Source organism: Polypterus senegalus, chromosome 11 (assembly GCF_016835505.1).
Source record: "Polypterus senegalus isolate Bchr_013 chromosome 11, ASM1683550v1, whole genome shotgun sequence".
NCBI classification, from domain to species: Eukaryota; Metazoa; Chordata; class Cladistia; order Polypteriformes; family Polypteridae; genus Polypterus; species Polypterus senegalus.
In genome coordinates, this window is record NC_053164.1 from 106918106 (window position 1) to 106939800 (window position 21695).

General features: G+C 36.1%; 1 protein-coding gene across 1 annotated transcript in view; it reads left to right on the forward strand.

Moving 5' to 3' along the window:
• LOC120538592 (sodium- and chloride-dependent GABA transporter 1-like) overlaps nucleotides 1-21695 on the forward strand; it is a 77002-nt gene that overhangs the window by 32653 nt on the left and 22654 nt on the right. Inside the window, exons 4-7 of the mRNA XM_039767981.1 lie at nucleotides 6037-6146; nucleotides 14972-15104; nucleotides 19147-19281; nucleotides 21287-21390. Of these exons, the coding sequence (XP_039623915.1) occupies nucleotides 6037-6146; nucleotides 14972-15104; nucleotides 19147-19281; nucleotides 21287-21390 (482 nt within the window). The remainder of the gene's footprint in view (nucleotides 1-6036; nucleotides 6147-14971; nucleotides 15105-19146; nucleotides 19282-21286; nucleotides 21391-21695) is intronic.

Consider the following 21695-nt stretch of genomic DNA (forward strand, 5'->3'; position numbering starts at 1 on the left):
ATGTGACTCATGTTGTTTATACTTTTTTGATTGTATTTGCTTACATTTTGCATCTTTTTGGTGGCATGTATCCAGAGTCATTTACGGACAATGTTAAAGTTTTACTGACTTTGATCAACTGGCCATCATCTCCTTACTTGGCATTCTGTAATTTCATAAGTATATGCAGAAGTGCACAACTTTATAAATGCTTAAAAATTAGATGGTCTAGCATTGCACCACTAGCCACTGTGGCAGTTGTAAGTCTCCCACTCACTCCTATTCCATTAATGAAGCAGTTAAGTAATCAAGCAACATGAAGATACCAAGAACATAAATAAAGCTAAACTTTTTTTTATTTTAAAGGAAGTGACTGACAAACGTGCAAGGTAAATTGTAGTTAAGTAAAATGGATATTCAATAGACAGCATAGACTAGGTTATTGTAGTAAAGCAGGAAAACTCAATTTTAAAAGAATTACCTTTAGATAGGGGAACAGTCTCCATGAAGTTGCACAGTGGTTACTAGTTAGTGTTCCAGCTCCATAGCTACTGTAATCTTTATTTGGTTCACACCATTCACTACCTACAAACACCCATGTTGCCCATGAGTACCTAGGTTTGTACTTCATTTAAAGGATAAAAGATCATTTACTATTATTTATCAATACCTTAACAAAGCTTTATTTTGCTCTTAATAATGCCTACAAAAAAAACCAATTTGTTTATTTATCTTTGCAATGTGGCTTACTAAAATAACTGGTAACAGTTTACGTTCTCCAAAAATATATCTATTACTCATTTACTCTAATGTAACCAGACCCTAACATACACTTCTTTGGGTCATCAGTAAAGTGGTTATTCATCTCTGCAATGTGACCTACTAACAGAACTTCACTTTGGAGTGCTCTAAGGTGGCTTAACTGAAACACATTTCACTTGATATTTTAGATAGATTAGATATAGATTAGATATTATACAGTATATTATATTAGATATTTAGTATAAGACCTGTGAATCCTTAATATTATCAAATACTGTAATTTTACTATCATGTCAATATATCCACATATCTATTGATGTTATTATATAAGCGTCATGTTGACCCAAACAAGCCTTTGTTTAAGATGTTACATACGGGTAAATGAGTAAAAGATGCATTTTTGCAGTACCTAAACTAAAGTGTTACCAAAAAGCTCTGCTGTGGAATGGTTATAGTCACTTAAGTAAGAGATATTTCTCTTAATATTGCATACTTCAGTATTAGACCTGTGAATCCTTTGTATTCACAGGTAATTTTACTAGCAAATCACAGGCTCTATATGTGGCACATTGCACAGAGATGAATAACTACTTTTTACTAATTTTTTGTGTTACGATACCAAAGGGAAATACTTCCGGGCCATAAGAAAAATAGGGACGTCCTCTCCCAACACTGCCCTCTATCGATACATAGGGACCCCAACAGGCCTGCACTTGAATTCCCAAGCATCCCTGTGGGTGTCCCGACTGGGTTCCCATATGAGGACCTCTGCCACCTAGCATAGTAGGAGTATTGAACAACTTCCTATTCCCGGCTATTATTTCCTGCCGGCTGGAAACAAACTTATTTCTCTGGTCCACCGGCCAATATGCTTCCATCATCACTCTGGCCTCCCCTCTGGGTAATGTATATTTCTCTGTCTTACCTGAGATGCTGGTTCTCCTCCTACACAGTATATGAGCATTAGATATATTTTTGCAGTACCTAAACCAATGCGGTACTATTTTAGGGACATGCAGCGTAAGTTAGATGGTTTGGTTTGAGTGTTGGTCTCTGCTTGCATTCAGTTCTCCTGTGACAAGCTGCAGCTTCTCATTAACAAGTAATGGGAACAAGTACTTTTAGAAAATTTCCAAGTGGAATATTTTCTATGAAATATTGGTTTTAACTATTGCATCTTCACCATACACCGTTTAAGACTAACAAAATATTAACACAATATCAAATTTACCAATTGAACCATACAATATTAGGGAAAACCATCCACGTGCAGATAGAAAAATGTATGAAGAGCTTTGAAATCCTGGAACACACATGAAATACCACTATTAGTGCAAGATAGGATACAAACAGAACGAAGTTAAGTGCAAAATTTTGGGTAGAGCTTTCAGGACTAGAAGGCAAGGCAAATATTGTTAATATATAAAACATTTTAAAGGAACAATGGTAATTTATGGTAAAGGAACTAATAAAGTGCAATTAATAAAGAAAAATATAGGCTGATCTCAAGTTACAAACAATTTCAATTGATGTGGTCATTAGTAATCTGATATTGTATTTAAGTTAGAATTTGCCCTGAAAAATGCCTGTTAATGTGAAATTTGCCCAAATATATAATCTTTACTACTTACATTTCAAACATATTAAGAAAAAGCAATATTACTGTACTTTAAATCACAAAACACAACCAATTTAAAGTAAAACAAAAACAAAGATTAAGGGCTTGGACACCAAAAGGTGATCCCCAAAATACATCTTTACAGACAGGCATCTCCAATCAGACTGAGGAAAGATGGTGGTAGTGCTGGTTATGAGGTCAATGAGGTGGAAGAGTGCCCCAAAACCAGAGGTGACATCATACGTTGTCAGCCCATGACTCTCCAGATTTTAGAGTGAAGGAGAGGAGAGACTTTTTATAAGGCAGTGCCAAGCCTCAACTCAGGGTGGAATTGCAAGTCAACAAATCCTGAAGTTGTCTGACAGGCATGTGTATGCGACAATAAGTATACTGTATAACCACCCTACAGCTTTTGATAATGATATCTTATATCATGAAGTTGGAATAGACATAATGATGGCGCGAAAACCCACCTCTAACTGTCGATTGCGAGACATGTGCTCTCTGTTGATGAATTGCTCAGGGTGTCACTTCCCCCTCAAAGCAGCTGTTCTCCTTGAGATGGCACGACCTGACATTATAAGCAGTAGATCCTACAGTCACCTAAACAGTTAGTTGCCGATGTAGCTGCTTACATGTGACTTATTTGCAAGGCTATACATGCTGGTTAAATTCAGTGACAAGTGACACACAAATGCAAAAAACGATTGAAAATGATGACAAAGCAGATACATTGCTATACTATGTCTCAACACTGGTGATGTCTGCTATGTATTCATTTGCGTCAAAACTAGCTTGCTTCGTTCATAAGTAAAAATTAGAATATGCAAAATAAAAATTAACCAGAACTCAGTTGAAAAGAAACACTTTGGGGTTTTAAGTGCTTATTTGCATGTTCAGAATTTTTAAGTTCAGACCACTGCAGACTGAGACCCACATTTATATACTGTATAGATTTATATTTTTATTAGTATTGTATATTACATAGTAGGGAGTAAATTACAAATTAGCCAAACATAAAATGCTAGATCTTATTCAAATCAAATTCTGATCTCACCTCCCCTCACCATCTAACAAAGAAAGATATCACAGGACATAATATAAAGACATCACTCCAAGATACCGATGCATTCTAAAGGTAAGCTGAGATTCAGTGTGCTTAATTAATTAAAGACAACATTAATAATGGCCACATTCTAAAAACAGTGCTGACAAAAAATGAATTTGATGTTTTCTAATTTTTAGTAAAATTTCCCAGTCAGTTCTGGTAGATGTGTTATGATCGTTCCATTTCCGTTGGATAATGTAACATGCTACAAATGTAGTGTAAGATACAATTTAGTTGTCACCACAGACAAAACTGTTAAAGAGTCTAGGGCTTTATAATAATCCAAAGCTGTTTGATAGGAAGAGAGGAGAGGTTAGGGGCATGCACTGATACAGCATGTTGCTGCACACACCACATGATGAACCACCTCAGGATCCCAAATTAGGACCCAAGCGCAGCCGTGCAACAGGTGACAGCTTAGCACCACACTAGTTTGCCACCAACCCCCAAGTTTTCCTTCAAGTTGGAGGACCTGCTTGCAGTTTTGATAAAGGTGCGAAAGTGTTATTTTAGTAAGATCAGCACATGACACACTTCCAAGACAGACAGTATGACCTGACAACATATTTCACATTTTTGACCCAATTTAGAGACGTGTGTGATGTACGATTTTTAGATGAGTTAGGCCATGCTTTGCACAAATCGATGAAGAGGGTATTTTATTAACAGCTGATTTCCATTCATTATCTAATATTCTAATTGAAACTTCTTTTACTACAGTGTTTAATATTCATTAGGAATGCAATCTTTTGAAGTAATTGGCAAAGTCAGGAGGTACTGCTTAAATCTTCATCACTTCTAGTCAGTGCAGTCTTTACAGTAGATGCTCTGTGATGGCTAGGGAAGTCAGCCAGACTTCAATACATTGCGTGCAAATGTGTTAATGTAAGGTTATATTTGAGGCACAGTTTTTCAAAGAATGCAAACATCGATAGTATGAAAACTTCTAAAGGTGCTGATATGTTGTGCCTTTCATGTGCTAAAAACTGTGCCTTTCAAGGAATGTGGGAATATATCATTGTCTTGCAAAGGTGCATTTGACAGTAGCATGTCAGCCTTAAAATATCTCTGTGATAAGTCAAGTTCAGTGGCTGTAAATAATGCACATAAAGAGGCAGCCGCTTGGCATGTCACGGACATTTAGGGAAAAAAAGTTTAAAGAAATACAGTTTTCATTTACCTGTTTTAGCGCCCCTTCACAGATTAACACGGTAAAGGTACAAAGTTATACCGTTAGTTTGCGCGCCGGGATGCTCGAAGTGGTGATTGGAGGCCTACAGGTGCTCCAAGAGCGAGCCGTGGGGCCCAAACTCGCCGACACCGAGGCACGCGTCTGAGGTCGGTTGTCGAGCGCGCTCACTGTTTCTGATGACCGAGTGCGGAGGCGCGCTTCTGTAGCCGCAGCAGGAGACAGGGCGAAAGTGCAATATTTAAAGTCAGAGAAACAGGTGTGAAGGATAGAAAGCTCAGTTTTAAAGTAGCCGGCAAAGGGAATTCTAACGTCATAGTACTGGAAGCCCACAAGTCACCAAGAAAGACGGGTACGCGCGCGCGCGAGAGAGCGAGAGACGGAATATTTAAACAGGGTGGATTGCACTTGAGCAGCTGTTGACAAATGATACCCGTCCCGACGTGACGTATTATTGGAAGTCCAGATTATTGGATGGTCAAAAGGGCTCGCGATATAAAACCAGGGTTTAATGTAGGTTTGTGCTAGTGAATTGTTTAACTGAATAGTGGAGATACGTACCGTTCTTTGTGTATATAGTAGGTGCTTAGTTTTTCCATTTTCTTATTATTTTGTTCAGCCTGTCCTTCGTGATGCGCTTTGTAGCTTGTTGATTAGGCTTTTGATTAGGAAACCATTTTAACTATTAAAGGTAACACCTACACTGATTTTTCTTTTTGGAAATGTCTTTGCATTGGACTGTAAATATTTTTTACAAGACATTTGTTTGTAAAATAGCTTGAGCACTGCTAGAATAAAACAGAATCTTGTTTTTGAATAGTCTTTTTCAGTTTGAGTCTCACTTACTCCATCCCCTGGTTGCTCTGTCTCATCTATTGACACCCCAAGTCAGGAATTGTACAACAGTGTCCTTACCTGGGGTGTCACAGTCTCCTGCAGTGATACCATATTTTCAGTGAGGGCTGGAAAATATATTGAACAAAATACCTAAATTACCTGTATTTGGCATGCAGGTCTACAGCATATCCAGAAGTCAATTATCTTCCATTGTGAATTATATTAAAAAAAGGATCAACCCACACTATGCGACTCTTCAGTTCCACCCCCGGGGGTAAACATTAACATTATACAAACTTATTGTCTGTCTGTTATACCTTCATCGTTATCACTCTTTAATTTAATATTGTTCTTTATCAGTATGCTGCTGCTGGAGTATGTGAATTTCCCCCTGGGATTAATAAAGTACAGTATCTATCTATCTATCTATCTATCTATCTATCTATCTATCTATCTATCTATCTATCTATCTATCTATCTATCTATCTATCTATCTATCTAAAATCCAATGGGTGTGTGATGATCTTGCCATTATTTTTACAGGAATTGCCATGGCAGACATGTGACAATCCTTGGAACACTGCGAGCTGCTTCTCAAACTATTCCATCCTAGACACCAACAACATGACCAGTGCAGTCACTGAATTTTGGGAGTAAGTCACTAATGATCATTTGTTTACTTTTCTTTTTTAAAATAGAAAGAAACCTAGAAAAAGAAGGCAAGATTAACTTTACAGCAAACTGTAATTATTACTTGTGGAATAAATTCAGCAGTTTAAAAAGCCATTGGCTTTATACAGACAATAATTACCATATAGTTAAAATTCATGGTTTGCCTTTTGTGCTGACTAAAGGTTAATACATAAATGAAATAAGCTACAGAATGCAAATGTGTGAAGCATCAGTAATAAAGTGTGAAATGAAATGCATAACTGCAATTTGTGTTTATTAACCAAAAGCTCCTGAGTGCCACAAAAACAGTGTGAAAGTACACCTTGGGATTGTACAAGATTAAAATGAAGCTCCAAGAATGAAGGTTGAAAGAAATACAATTATGACATTAAAAAGGAAAAGGAAAAATTAATATTAAAAACAAGCAGAGTCTGTTATTTTATTTAATTATTTTTTCTTATACATAATACCGCATTACTTTGAACTACATTTGCATTTTTTGGATGGCCTTAGATTGACTAAAGCATTTTCAGAAAATGAAATTTGCAGAAGAAAAATCACAGCTCTCCGTCAATATTCATTTCTTACCATCCCTCCACCAGCAGCTGGCAGTAGCACCTTGGACACGAGTGTTAAGGCGAGGGTGGGTTGAGATCTCAAAGTATCAAAGGTAACTTCTTCAGACAAGTTCAACAGATTCAAAATTGAAGCAATTCTTGCACATTTTATAACATTATAGTCAATATGAAGGTTGTCCCAATAGCTGAATTCAACCTAAATTTAAGGGACACATCTATAATAATTGTAAGCAGAACCATATAATGTATAATCATAACCTCAGGATTATTTAACATAACATAATATGCATGTAGAAAAAAGTATGGAATATTAACTGTGTAAGTGGAGTGTTAGTTAATTAATGTTGTTTAGGTGACTTTTCTGTTATGTATAAGCTATGGAATCTGGTCTTAATTTGTGGAAATATTCTGTTATGAGCCAAGTTTAAAACATTGCAGATTGCAATTAAATATTTTTAACTTTGTAATTTTTTGGGCAGCATAGTAGTACAGTGTGGTAAGTGAGCCAGCTTAACAAATCCAGTGTGTTGGATTTGAGTCTCACACTTGCACTGCTGTTGCAGTCTCCATACATCTGCGTGGGTTCTCATTCAGGTTGTTCAATTTTTCTCCTAAATTCCAAAGCCATTCTGGCAACTCTTAATTGACTCTAGTGTATGGGTCTGAGGTTGGGTGCATGTTTGTGTTGGCCTAGTGTCCCATACCCTGAGACTCTGAACTGGATTAAGTAGGTTTGAAAATACAAGTTGAATCAAATGAACAATTTTTTATTTACATGAACAAATTCTGAGGTTTACTTTTTTAATGTAAATACTAAGGGAAGCCGTAATATTATATGTTTTATCAAGCTATTTTTTCATTGCCAGTGTTATTTTACAATTACATAATGTGAAACTCATTTAATTTTAAAGCTTCTTTAGGAGGAAAAAAAAAAAGAAATACTGCTCACTAAAGCCTTGTTAACATGTCTGCGTTAACCGTTGCTCTTTTCTATATCTTCAAAAAACATGTATTCCATACTATACCAGTAAAATCATTTCTATTTATATCACTCGTTCACATCACTGTGGAGGAGTGTAGTATATTTTTTTTAATGTGACATCCTACATATTTTTGACACAAAGAATTACTGTGTTTTCACCATAAGAAAATCTCACTACATGAGAAGCTGCCTCCTTTGATATGAACAATTCTGGTGATTTTTTTTTCTTTCAGTAGAGATCTTTTTTTAAAAAAAAAATATTGATTTTATTGTAATCATTCCATACAAATAGATCAATTTTTACAAAAAAAAAATAGGAATTAAAACAAATCAACCCCAACACCTGAGAAAGAGAGCATGGCCAATGGACTAAAACTTAAAAATAGTAAAAATGAATAAATTGATGAGTTTATTAGGTGGATACAGATAAATGGAGAAGAAAAAGAAATGGGGAGAGAATCTACTTCCTCAGTACTTTAAGAACTTATTCTAAAATATTATTGATTAGATCCTGCCAGGTTTTGAAAAACCTGAACAGATCCTCTAAGTGAGAATTAGATTTTTTCCAATTTCAAATAATATAAAACATCAGTTACCCACTGACTTAAAAGAGGAGAGTTAGGATTCTTCCACTTTGCAAAATAAGTCTGTGTGCCAATAGTGTAGTGAAGGCAATCACAGTTTGTCCTTCTCCACTTTAGGCCCATCTAGAAGAACACCAAACACATCTGTTAGTGGATTAGGAGGGATTGTGACACCAAGTGTCTGATAGGCACTTAAAAATTTTTTGTCCAGAATGATGTTAATTTGGTGCAGGCCCAAAACATGTGACCCAGTGAGGCTAGAGCTTGATTGCAGCGTTCACAGGTTGGATCTTGCCCTGGAAACATTTTGGACAATTTTAAATGAGACAGATATGTCGATATATAATTTTGAATTGAATAATTGTATGCTTTGCACATATGGAGCTCAAGTGAATTCTCTGCATTGCTACCTTCCATTCATTTTCTGATATTTTGAGTGAGAGATCCTTTTCTCACTGTTCTCTTGGATCTTTGAAAGGGAGGGACTGTAAAATATTTTTATATATTGCAGAAATGCTGTCTGAGTCCTCGAAATTGAGAAATATTTTTTCCAGCAAAGAGGAAGGTGGAAGATGAGGAAAATCGGGCAGGTTCTGTTTAACAAAGTTTCTAATTTAAAGATAGTGAAAGAAATGTGTTCCTGGAAGGTTAAATTTGGAATGTAATTGTTCGTAGGATGCAAAGACGTTGTCTATGTACAGATCTCTAAGTGATTTAATCCCAAATGTTTTCCAGATATTAAAAACTGCATATGTTTGCAAGGGTTGAAAAAGGTGGTTCTTGTGCAGAGGTGCCACAAATAAAAGCTTCTCTATCTTAAAATGCTTCCTACATTGGTTCCATATTCTGATTATGTGAAGCACAATAGGGTTGTTAGTATATTGGCGATAACTTGCATTTATAGGGGCACAAAGCAGGGAATATAGAGAAGTACTGCAGGATTTTATTTCTATTGCGGACCAAGCCTGTGTATATTCATCTATTTGTGTCCATGTCCAGGTTTTTATAGCTTGTATGTTTGCTGCCCAGTAATAAAACTGAAAGTTAGGTAGAGTCATGCCACTTTCTGTCTTAGGTCTTTGTAGAGTCGCTCTTTGGATATGTGGATGTTTCAGGTTCCAAATAAATGAGGTTATGGTTGAATCTAATTGCTTAAAGAATGATTAACTGATGTATATTGGAATGTTTTGAAATAAAAAAAGAAGCTTAGGAAGGATATTCGTCTTAACAACATTAATTCTTCCAGCTAGGGTGACCATCTATGCCAGTCTTGCTTAATTTTTTCCATACAGATGGCGAAATTTTGTTGATAAAGATCTTTATGTTTACTTGTGATATTTACCCCTAAGTATTTAAATTGATCTGCAATAATAAAAGGGAAGGGGTCTAATTTAATATTGTATGCTTGAGAATTCACTGGAAAGAGCACATATATTTTTTCCTATGAAGAGCTTCACTTGGACACCTGTCATGTTCTTGATCTATTCTAGTAATTTTTCTGGTTAACTCTGATACCTTATTGGTTTCTAATTTATTTCTGTGGGAAAGATATGAAATAATCTGTTCTCCTAAGAAGGCCTTTAGAGTTTCCCAGCGTATTCCTGCAGAGACCTCTGAGGATGTATTTTTCTCTAGGAAGAAACTGATTTGTTTTGATATAAATTCTGTAGAGATCTTTATTTAAATACTAAATGGCAGACAGATGCATGCAGAATTATTGAAAGAAACAATTCCAGTTTTGGAACTGAGCACCCATCTTCTTTTGTGAGCTGCACACATTTTGCTGGAAGCAAAACACAAATTATTTCACAAATTGTTTTGCAAAGCAAAGGACTGGGTTTTGCTGTGAATTCAGTTTTGCATGAATTGTTTCACTCATAGTTAGGTTTTACAATCAAAGGGCAGCACTGTGGTGCAGTAATTAGATTTGATACCTAAATAAATAATCTTGAATCTTGTGTGTGATCCCCACACCCAGTCATTGACAATGTGAAAGCTGTACATTCTCCTCATATCTGCATGACTTTATCTCTGAGTTCATACCAAACAACATTATTAGCTTAAATGTTGTTTTCAAATTAGACCAGTGTGGGTATGTGCGAGACTGACCTCTTTAATGGAATGGCTTGCACTGTATGATAGGTAAGTGCCTTTGTAGTCAAAGGACAGGCTTTATTTCCCAGCTGGAAATAAACTGGATGAACAGTTTATTAAAGGACCTGAAAGAAACCTGACTTAGACACTGTAGAATGGGCAAGAGTGTAACATAGTATAGCATATAACTTACTCAGACTCACCTAATTCAGCTCAAAGAAAGGGGTATTGGAGCCAATTACTCTCAGAGTGAGGAGCCAGTCAGGCACCAGTCCATCACAGTGATTATGTACTCACACATGGTCTTTTTGTAATCATTAATTAATTTAACCCACACATCTTTAGGGATGTGTAAGCAAAACCCTTGCCTACACTGAGAGAACATTCAAACAGGACATTGACAGGATGTGGGATTCAGACCCATCACTTTGGATCTTTGAGGCAACCTCTCTAACCATTGTGCCACGAGGCTAGCAAGTTATCAGTTATTTTATGGTTAAATTAAAATGGCTGAAATAGATACTTACACAGGGGGCACAAAACCTGGAAAGTTTAAAACAGTGAAACTGGAAGTCCAGAGGCAGAATACTCTGTAGACCGGGGTGCATTTTTCCATGTCTCAGACATGTGTGCAGCAAGACCTTCATCCATATTTTCATTAGCATCATCCATACTTCTCTCACTTGGTGAGGTAATAGAAGTGGTTGTACCTCACATAACCACGGAGACATCATATACACCACCATTTATTCTCCTGTATTCACCTTAATGAAAGGAACAAATATAATTTCTAGTATCAGATGTAGTATCTGATCCTGAAGAGAGATATGTGATTGTCATGGGCAATTCATTTAACTGTAAAGTGATTTTGATAAATGTCTATGCACCAAATGTGGATGATAGGGAATTCATGCAAAATGTATTTACATCCATTCCCAATGTGAACACTCATAAAATTACTGTATAATGGCTGAGGACTGTGTTTGAAATCCAGACTTAAATAGGTCTCCTGTCACAGGGGTGATGACATCTAACACTGCAAAGACAATTACACAGTTTGTAACTGAGTACAATTTATCAGACCCCTGCAATTTTCTAAACCCAGACTCAAGATCATATTCCTTCTACTCACCAGTGAATCATTGCTACTCAAGAATTGATTATTACTTTATAGATAATAATTTCTTCCCTACGATTAAATCTCGTAAGTAAGACGCTATTGTCATTTCCGACCATGCCCCTCTGATCTTGGAGCTAAAATCATTATGCCCCACATACTCATCTTGCAGATGGCGTCTTAACCCACTTTTCTTAGCAGACAAGAACTGTACAGAATTTATATCAAAACAAATCAGTTTTTTTTCTAGAGACAAATATATCCTCAGAGGTCTCTGCAGGAATACACTGGGAAACCCTGAAGGCCTTCTTAAGAAGACAGATTATCTCATATCTTTCAGACAGAAATAAATTAGTAACCAAGCAGGTATCAGAGCTAACCAGCGAAATTACAAGAATAGATCAAGAACATGCCTCTTCATAGGAAAAGGCAGGCTCTGCATTCAGAGCTCAACCTATTAACAACCAAAGAAACTGAACATCTCATTTTTAAATCAAGACATCATTACTATGAACATGAAGAGAAAACTAATAAGCTCTTAGCTCAACAAATCCACAAGCAAGAAGTTCACAATGCAATCACCAACACGAACGGAGACAAAATCATTGACCATAAAAATATAATGCACACATTTGGAGACTACTATAAATCCTTATATTCTACTGAGTTTAAAGAAGACAACACACAATGTAATGTATTTCTGTATGAATTACAGATACCACAAATAGATACTCTTAGTGCAGAGGAATTGGATAAACCTTTGGCACTATCAGAATTACTAGATGCTATAAAGTCACTTAAGAGTGGGAAAGCAGCAGGCCCCGATGGCTACCCTGTCAAATTTTATAAGAAATTCTCCACTCAGCTAGCTCCCCTTTTATTAGCAACATTCACAGAAGCTAGAGACAATCAAATTCTACCTCAAACTGTTCGCCAAGCATTAATCACCGTCTTTCCAAACCAAAACAAGGACTTATTACAATGTGCATCATACAGACCAGTTTCACTTCTGAATAATGATGTTAAGATACTCTCTAAAGTCCTAGCTAGAAGGATGGAGAAAGTGCTGCCTTCGGTAATATCACAAGATCAAACTGGATTTATTAAAGGCCGACACTTAGCTTCCAATCTTCAATACCTGTTTAATGTAATATATTCATAAGTCAAACACCACAGAGATATTATTATCGTTGGATTGTGACGATGCGGGTTCTGCTCCACGCTCCCATCGCTGTTCGGGAGCCCTTCATTGGTCACTCCCGCTACTCATTCACTCAGCAGGAGCGACTACTACTACATCACCCACTCGGGTGTCAGCTAAACACCCAGGCTTCCCTTCAGCTGCCTGCGAGCATTCTCTCTCTTGCTTGCTCGTTTGCTCGCTCGTTCACTCGCACCGACTTGCTCACTAGCTTCCTGCTGCAACCTCTGTCCTTCTATTCTTTTCTTCTCCCCTCCTAACCGACTCGCGCTTCTTTATATTGAGAGGGCATAGCAGCTGCAGCACATTGACAATCCCAGGAACAATCACCAATGTGGGCAGTCCTGTGCACTAGTTGAGAAATGCCCACACTGCAGATCGCCCTGAGATCATGGTACATCCACCACGCCCCCTCCACTAAGCCGCAAGCGTCGATTATCTATTTAGAAAAAACTGGCCCTTGCTGAGAGGGCTGTGGACCCGCTATACCACATGGATGCAGAAAAAACATTATGATTAAATGGAACTACCTTTCCACTACATTAGAGAAATTTGGGTTTGGCCCGAACATTTGTGCATGGATCAAATTACTGTATACCAATACAGAAGCTTCAGTTTGTATTAACAACATTAATTCAGACTACTTTAAATTAGAACGTGGTCCCAGACAAGCATGCCCCTTGTCACCACTACTTTTTGCAGTTGCCATTGAGCCACTGGCAGTTCACTGTCAAAATGATTATCAGATAAAGGGGATTATCAGAGAAGGACTTGAACAGAAAATTTCTCTATTTGTACATGATATGGTACTGTATATATCAGACCCACAAAACACTGTGCCTGCAGTCCTAACAGCACTTGCAGAATTTCAAAGATTTCTGGTCTCAGAATTAATTTGAATTAAAGTGTGCTCTTTCCAGTGAATCCTCAAGCATACAATATTAGATTGGTCAACCTCCCTTTTATCATTGCAGATCAGTTTAAATACCTAGGGGTAAACATCACAAGTAAACATAAAGCTCTTTATCAACAAAATGTCGCCATCTGTATGAAAAAATTAAGCAAGACTTGCATAGATAGTCAACCCTTCACCTCACTCTAGCTGGAAGAATTAACATTGTTAAGATGAATATCCTCACTTAGCTTCTCTTTTTATTTCAAAACATTCCAATATACATCAATAAATCATTTTTTAAGCAATTAGATTCAACCATAACCTCATTTATTTGGAACCTAAAACATCCACATACCCAAAGAGCGACTCTACAACGACCTAAGGCAGAAGGTGGCATGGCTCTACGAAACTTTCAGTTTTATTACTGGGAAGCAAACATACAAGCTATAAAAACCTGGACATGGACACAAATAGATGAACATACACAGGCTTGGTCCGCAATAGAAATACAATCCTGCAGTACTTCTCTATATTCCCTGCTTTGTGCCCCTATAAATGCAAGTTATCGCCAATATACTAACAACCCAATTGTGCTTCACTTACTCACAATATGGAACCAATGTAGGAAGCATTTTAAGATAGAGAAGCTTTTATTTGTGGCACCTCTGCACAACAACCACCTTTTTCAACCCTTGCAAACCAGAAAGGATCTAATCAATAACATTTTAGATTAAACTCTTAAAGCACTGAGGAAGTAGACCCTCGCCCCATTTCTTTTTCTTCTTCATTTATCTTTATCCACCTAATAAACTCATCAATTTACTTATTTTTACTAGGTTTAAGTTTTTCTGTGTTAGCCATGGTCTCTTTCTCAGGGGTGGGGGTTGATTTGTTTTCAGTTCTATTTTTGTAAAAATTGACCTTTTTTATGGAATTATTACAATAAAATCAATAAAATAAAAAAAGAAAGTATCTGTGTGTTTATATGTGGATCCATCCAGTTGCTATGTCTTTGCTTCCAACAAATGGTGCATCACAAGCATTCACACTACCTTTATGAATCCTGTATCAAATGGTATATAAAAAGAGACATAGCAACTGGATTGATACACTGCACTGCAAACGTTAACGCTGAGGGTAGATTACTTAGATTTCAACCCCTCTTAGATGAGTTGCACAGCTACTTTAATTAATAATTTAATATGGATGGATGAAACATATATATATATATATATATTCTCTTATTAATTTGTCTACTTACTAAAACTTATTTTCCAAACTAATTTGGGAAACTCTGGTATAACATTGTCCTGCCAGTAAAGTCTGTTTGAGCTTATCTAATTTGCATTCTGCAGACGTAACATGCATCAGATAACTGGAGGATTAGATGAACCTGGCAATGTGAGGTGGCCCCTCGCTGGCACTCTTGCTCTGGCATGGGTGCTTGTCTACTTTTCCATTTGGAAGGGAGTGGAATGGACAGGGAAGGTATGTACAACACAGCTTTACCAAATTAAAATATAAAATATAATATCTCATGAAAATCTATACACCTTCACAATATAATATACAGTAATATACACATTTTAATATTAAGTAAACAATCAGACAATAAAATTAATCAAATTCCACGATCTGCATGGCTGAAGGACATGCATTCTGTATGAATAAAACTTGCAGACTTTCATTACCATTGATGGCAACCCCCCGTCCTCGGATTATTTGAAGCAGGTTTCAATGTGTCATATGATTGGTAATGAAACCACTTTCATTAGTTAATGGACCAGTCCTATAGTTTATACAAATACTAGCATGATCACAGTGCTTTATAATCCTTGAATCCTTGATAAGTAAGATTAAGTCTCTTCAAATATATAATCATTAGATAAGCAAAACATGTATATGTAAGAGCTCTTCCATACAACATACAGCAAAAGTCAGTATATTGTCTTTATGTGCATATTTGTATTTAGAACATATTTAATTAAATATTTTTAAATCTTTATTTGAATTATCCAACTATCAGTTATTTTCTGAAAATGCATTTTATTACAGGGCTGTAAAAAGCCTTAGCTAATCCTGGGAGTGTCAGGTGCGATTATTGGATAGTAGACTCTTACACATGCAACACTTGCAGAAAACTGACACAGGCATGAACTTCACACTGACGGGGACTGGGCCAGGATTTACTCACATGGCCCTTAAGCAGCCACTGCGCAACTGTGTAATCATTATTTGAAGTGATCATAATTTTTTTTTTTCATTTACTTGTCAATCCCAATATAGGGTCATAGGGACCCAAAGCGTATGTTGACAGCATCAGCCACTAGACAGGAACCAGTCCTAAGCAGGACTATCCTCCATTAGAGCTAATGTATAATTGGCAGACAATGTAATGTGCAGCTCTGTGAGATGTGGGAGGAAACCAAGAGACAGTCTGGCTTTGAGACAACCAATTATATAAAGTGTAATTTTTCTACAAGCTCATCCACTAGATTTATTATCTGCCTAGCTCTGAACAATTCCTTTTGTGATGTTTAGCACATTTTTGGTATCTGCTGTATTGTTCTTTTATCTGCCAGTTGATGATATTGCAGACTTGCATCTGTTTTCCTACAAATCTTACCTTGGTTGTGGAAAGTTTGAAAACACCAATTATTGTTACCTCACTACCCCTACTATACTCAGACATTATGAATGTCACATACGATGTCAATAATAAATCAGAAATGGGGATTGAACTAGAAAGAAAAAAAAAACAAAACTTTATATTACCATGACCTTCTTTTTTGCTCATTTGCATATTGCAATGAAAGTAACAAATTAATTGATGTCCAACATCATGTCTGTAGGAAATCAATTTTCTTTTGATAGCACAGTTAACAAACATCATTTAAACGCTTTTAAAAAGCCTATTCCACTTTGTGGCAAAAGTAATATATAAGAAAACATTTTAGGTTTGCCTGTTTACACCAAATAAAAATAAAATTTATACAGATAATCCTTCACTCGGTTTTGGTGTTGTTTGGTGCGTATCTGCAAATTGTTGTTCAAGTCTATGTTGGTGTTATGAGACTCTGCAGAACTGGACTGCATATTTGCCTTTTTCTGTATATCTGTATAGAGTCTCTTTCATCTTTCACTGCATCATCTGTTTTCCTCTCTTTTTCAATTTTTCTTTTCTCTGCACTAATGGGCTCTCATTAAGAATGACCATTGATTTTGATGGTTAAATCTCCAATGTTAGATCTCATAAAATAAATCTATTAGACACCTGCTCTAATCATGCCACAGCTATATCCATCAAACAGGACTCATGTTTTCCTTTTAAAAGCTTTTTATTCAGGTCTGGCTGGATAGGTTTATAATTGTAAGGATCATAGTGAGGTAGAAATGTGTGATGGAGAGCAAATTACTAAGAGTGCATGTTTTTGAAAATCTGAACTTTTCTTGTTGTTAGTCATTTTTTCCTTGTACAGTATATGCCAAGGCCCCTTTGTGAGCACCGCCCCAAGGTTTGTACCCAAGTCATCCTGTTGGTGGATTTGGCTGTGAGTTCTGGGTTCTGTGTAGTCAGAAATGCTACCCTTTAACAACAAGAACAATAAATGTTCATATTGACATAGAAAGGTGGCTTTCAGCTTCCAGGAGAATTATCTAATCCTCTTTCAGTGCATTGACAGCTCTTTTTCTTGCTTTCTATTACTCTGCGTGAGTCAACCTCTTGCCAGCTGGGCCACTGCATACAATGGATAATGAACCATTAGCCTACTCAGTGTATTTCTTAGGTTCACACACTGAAAACATTTTGCCAGACTTTTCTTTAGAGCATACAAACTCAAAGGGATCCTTGAGTTCCAAACTTATTTTTTTCTTTAATGTATGGCTGTCTCACACATGAAGTGAAAAGGAAATGCATATATGGTGCAAAAACAACCAATAACAACATAATAACAATAAATTCTTAATTTTATGTTTATTTGTTCATTGATTTATTCAGTCATTTTCTGAACCTGTGTATTCCAATAAGTCTTTGAGGAGTTAGTGCAATAGAAAATGGTACAGATCTTTGATTTCCAAAGGTATCTCCTATCTTCCATACGACTGCTACACACAAATAATAAACCAAAATAAATATAGTTCAAAAAAGTTATATCACAATCCTAAAATGATTATTTCCTTCTGCTGTATTTCCAGTCATTTTTTTAATCTTAATATTACACTACCAATTCAGATGAGAATAGAGCCTATTTAATGTATGCAAGTGGGAGCAGTTCATTCATCTGCTTCCACCTTACCAAGAACCACAGCAAATTCATTTGTGTTAACAAATAATTTTTATTTTAATAATCTTTTCTTATCTCCAAACCACTTCACATCTCTAAATTGGAGTTGCCATACATGGATAATATAACATCCAAAGGTCCTGTGTATATTTCCCCTTCTGGAGATAAGTATCTATGCCTAAGATTCCAGATTATCTGTAATATATAAAAAACACTTAATCAAGCTCTTCTTGATCTTGAGAAGAAGCAGCTCAGGCTCCAGACCCTTACAGAATGTAGTACTGATGGCTTAGAGACAGGCTAATGATTTGCATTATATTATTTCTTTGTTTGCTTCACGGGGCAGAGTGGTAGCTCTCAGGCTAAGGATCTGTGCTGACAACTGGAAGGTCATTGGATAGAATCCATGTAAATGCCAGGCCATTGAGCAAGACCCTTAACCTGGAAATGCTCTGCCCTGGGTATGACTTTAACTTGTGTCCAGCCCTATAAGCAGGTTCTTCAACTTGTAGGGAAAACTTAGGGCTGGTGGCAGGATTGGCACTCCAGCCATTGTAAAAAAACTCACACTGTTCCATTCCATTTGAACTAGTGTGGTGCTGAGGTGTCAACCATTGCATGGCTGCACCTGGGTCTTACTTTGGATCTTGAAGTGGTTCGCCATGTGGTTGGTGTGGCAAAGTGCTATATCAGTGCATGCTCCCAACCCCTCTCTCTTTGTAAAACAGCTTGTGATGTTATTTTGAGGTTAGGGTTGAATATAACATAATTATTAAATTCTCAATTGGCTTTCAAATGTCAAGCCACATACACGAATGGATAGTTTACAGCATTAGACTGAAAGAACCCAGTCACTGTGTTTGTGGTCATTGGTAATCCTGATATATTTTATAATTACTTCGGAAAAGCCATATCACAAGGACACAAAGCATATTTTGTGTCAGATTGTAAGCATTTACATGGTCTCAAGATACAAAATGTTAGCTGAATGAAATCTGAAAACATAAAACAGTTCCAATAATACACCTTTGGGGTAACTCACATAAACTTTGAACCATCTGCTGGGATGTTTTAAAGGATTCAGAGGAGTTTATCTGAGAAGACTAGAAGAATGCCCTACAATATCATACCTACAAAGGGGAAAGACCTAAAACTTAAAAAAAAAAAAAGTCCTTCTTCCTAAACCAAAACAGTTTGCTCCACACATTCCTTAATTTAATATGTTTTTTATTTTTATTCACTAGGTTGTATACTTCTCAGCTACTTATCCATATTTTATGCTGTTCATCCTTTTTTTTCGTGGTATAACATTACCTGGAGCAAAAGAAGGGATCCTTTTTTATATAACTCCAGATTTCAGCAAACTGACCAGTTCAGAGGTATTTCTGGTTTTATTGCTTTTTGTTTTTAGGTTCTAGTGAAATATTGTGAAATTTGCTACTTGTTAGATATTTTGGGAATGTTTGATGCCTACTATGTTTCATCCCACTTATTTTATATATTAAATAAAAATCCAAATTAATTTTAAAATGTATTTTAGTATATAAAATAATACAAAAATAGTGTAAAGATTTGTGAAATAAGTGTGTAAACTAAGTTATTAGAAGCACTACATACAGTAGTAGCGATTCAGAATCTAACTCACTAGAGCCCAGTACTACTAAACATAGCATGAAAAGAACACAGTTCAGACCAAGTTTATTATTGTAAATGAAAACTAAAACTATGCAGTGACAGAAAAGACCAAAGGAACTAAAATAATAAATATCAGAAAATATTTCAGTTTTTGTCAACGATGGATGTGTGCACAGGCTAACAGCCAGGGCCCTATGGCCAGAAGATAACACAAAATTGATCAAGAAACATCAATAAATTGTTTGTTCTTTTTTTCCAAAGAATATAGTATTTGCGCTCCTAGCCTGGTTAATCAAGTCATCTTCAACTTCTTTACTGTTATGCCTGAAATAATGCATCCACAGGTATCCACACACACACTGTCATCCCAGAGTTTACTCATCTCCAGCAAACTGCAGCTAGTGATGAATGGTAGTTGTTAGAGCAGTGTTTGCTGCAACAAGAGAGCTGAATACAGGCTGAGGGAACATAAAATGCATGGAGAAGTAAGTCATTTATCATGTCATAGCAGTGACAGTTTTTAGAAATGAACAGTGATAGCATGGCAGAGTCTAGTGCTAGTGATAGTGAGACATAAGAAGGAAGTCGTTTTGCTCAACCAGTAAAGTATAATGGCACTTCTGAATGTGTGTGGCATTACAAGAGTGCTTCCAAAACTGCTGCTCACTGTATATTAAGAGTGCAAGGCAGGTATACTAGATGGTTTCTTACAAAATGTTACTCTTTTCCTAAGTGACAGCATACTAGATGTAATTGTGAGTAAGCCAAATAGATGTGCACAGTAACTTATCCAGCAATACACACTGACACCAAATTACAGGAGGCAAATGTGGTCTGATGTTTTATTTAATGAATATCTAGAGAGATGGAAAATAAACAAAGTCTTTTAATTAGAAATTAAGGAACAAAATGTAAAAATGGTAGTAATGATGGCTCAGTATCCATACCAGTCTATTTAAACAATCTCTGCCTTAACATAAGGAATGTTGATTTTTTTCAATCAACTTCTTACCCCTTTATAGCAATATTATACAGCACTGCACATGCAGCTCTCACAGCATAGCAAAGCTGAGATGAAAGTATGATGTCACCTGAAGAAACTCTTGTAAATTAATGAAAAAATCTGAACATTGAGTTTACAACATTCTTGGTATTGCAAAGCTTTTGGATATTGAAGTGAGATCATAAATAATACACAAATATAAACAAGTATAAAATACAAAACTATAACAACCCTGGTCTAGACACAGTTCCTTGCATTGATTGATAAACATTGGAAAAATAACTGCGTTGTTGAAAAACAACAGGATCTCAAGCTATGAAATGTTATTCCTTATCAGTTACTGACATTAAAATGGAATTCCAGAATATTATCCACCCCTGTTCTAAACAGGATGGTGCTGCTACAGCTTGGTGTTCCAGCAGGTTGACACCTCACCAGAGAAGAACTTACATTCCTGTGTATACTCTTTTCGTCTTAACGCTTCCAATAATTGTAGCTTTGATCTAAATGATTGTTGTTACTAGTTTTGGACCTAACACATTTGCTAATGGGCATTATTTGTTCCCATATGAATTATAATTACATTGATGGTTTTTGTACTATCAGTTTTTCCAAGTCTTGTTAAGGTGTATAAAGGTGCTTAATGCTTTTATGTTTCATTTCTTTCAGTCCTATCTTTTTTCATTTAGTTTCCTTCATTTTATTACTTGTTCTCTTATCTCTATGTCCCCTTTCTTCCAAAAAAGGTTTGGTTGGATGCAGCAACTCAGATCTTCTTTTCATATGGCTTGGGTTTGGGTTCATTAATTGCCCTTGGAAGCTATAATCCCTTCCATAATAATGTCTACAAGTAGGTATGATGAAGGGTCCAACTTGTCTATCAATGAAACTGTGGGACACAACCCACAACTTTTATCTATCTATCTATCTATCTATCTATCTATCTATCTATCTATCTATCTATCTATCTATCTATCTATCTATCTATCTAGATGAACTGTGTTTAAGACATTAAATCTCTTTTTGAGTTTTTAAATTAGTTATAATGGAAAATATAGTTAAATTATGATAAACAATTTGAAGTTCTAATTATTCACTGTGTGAAATGCCCTGTAAAACAATAACAAAAAAGGTCAGAGGTTAATGACATTTGAT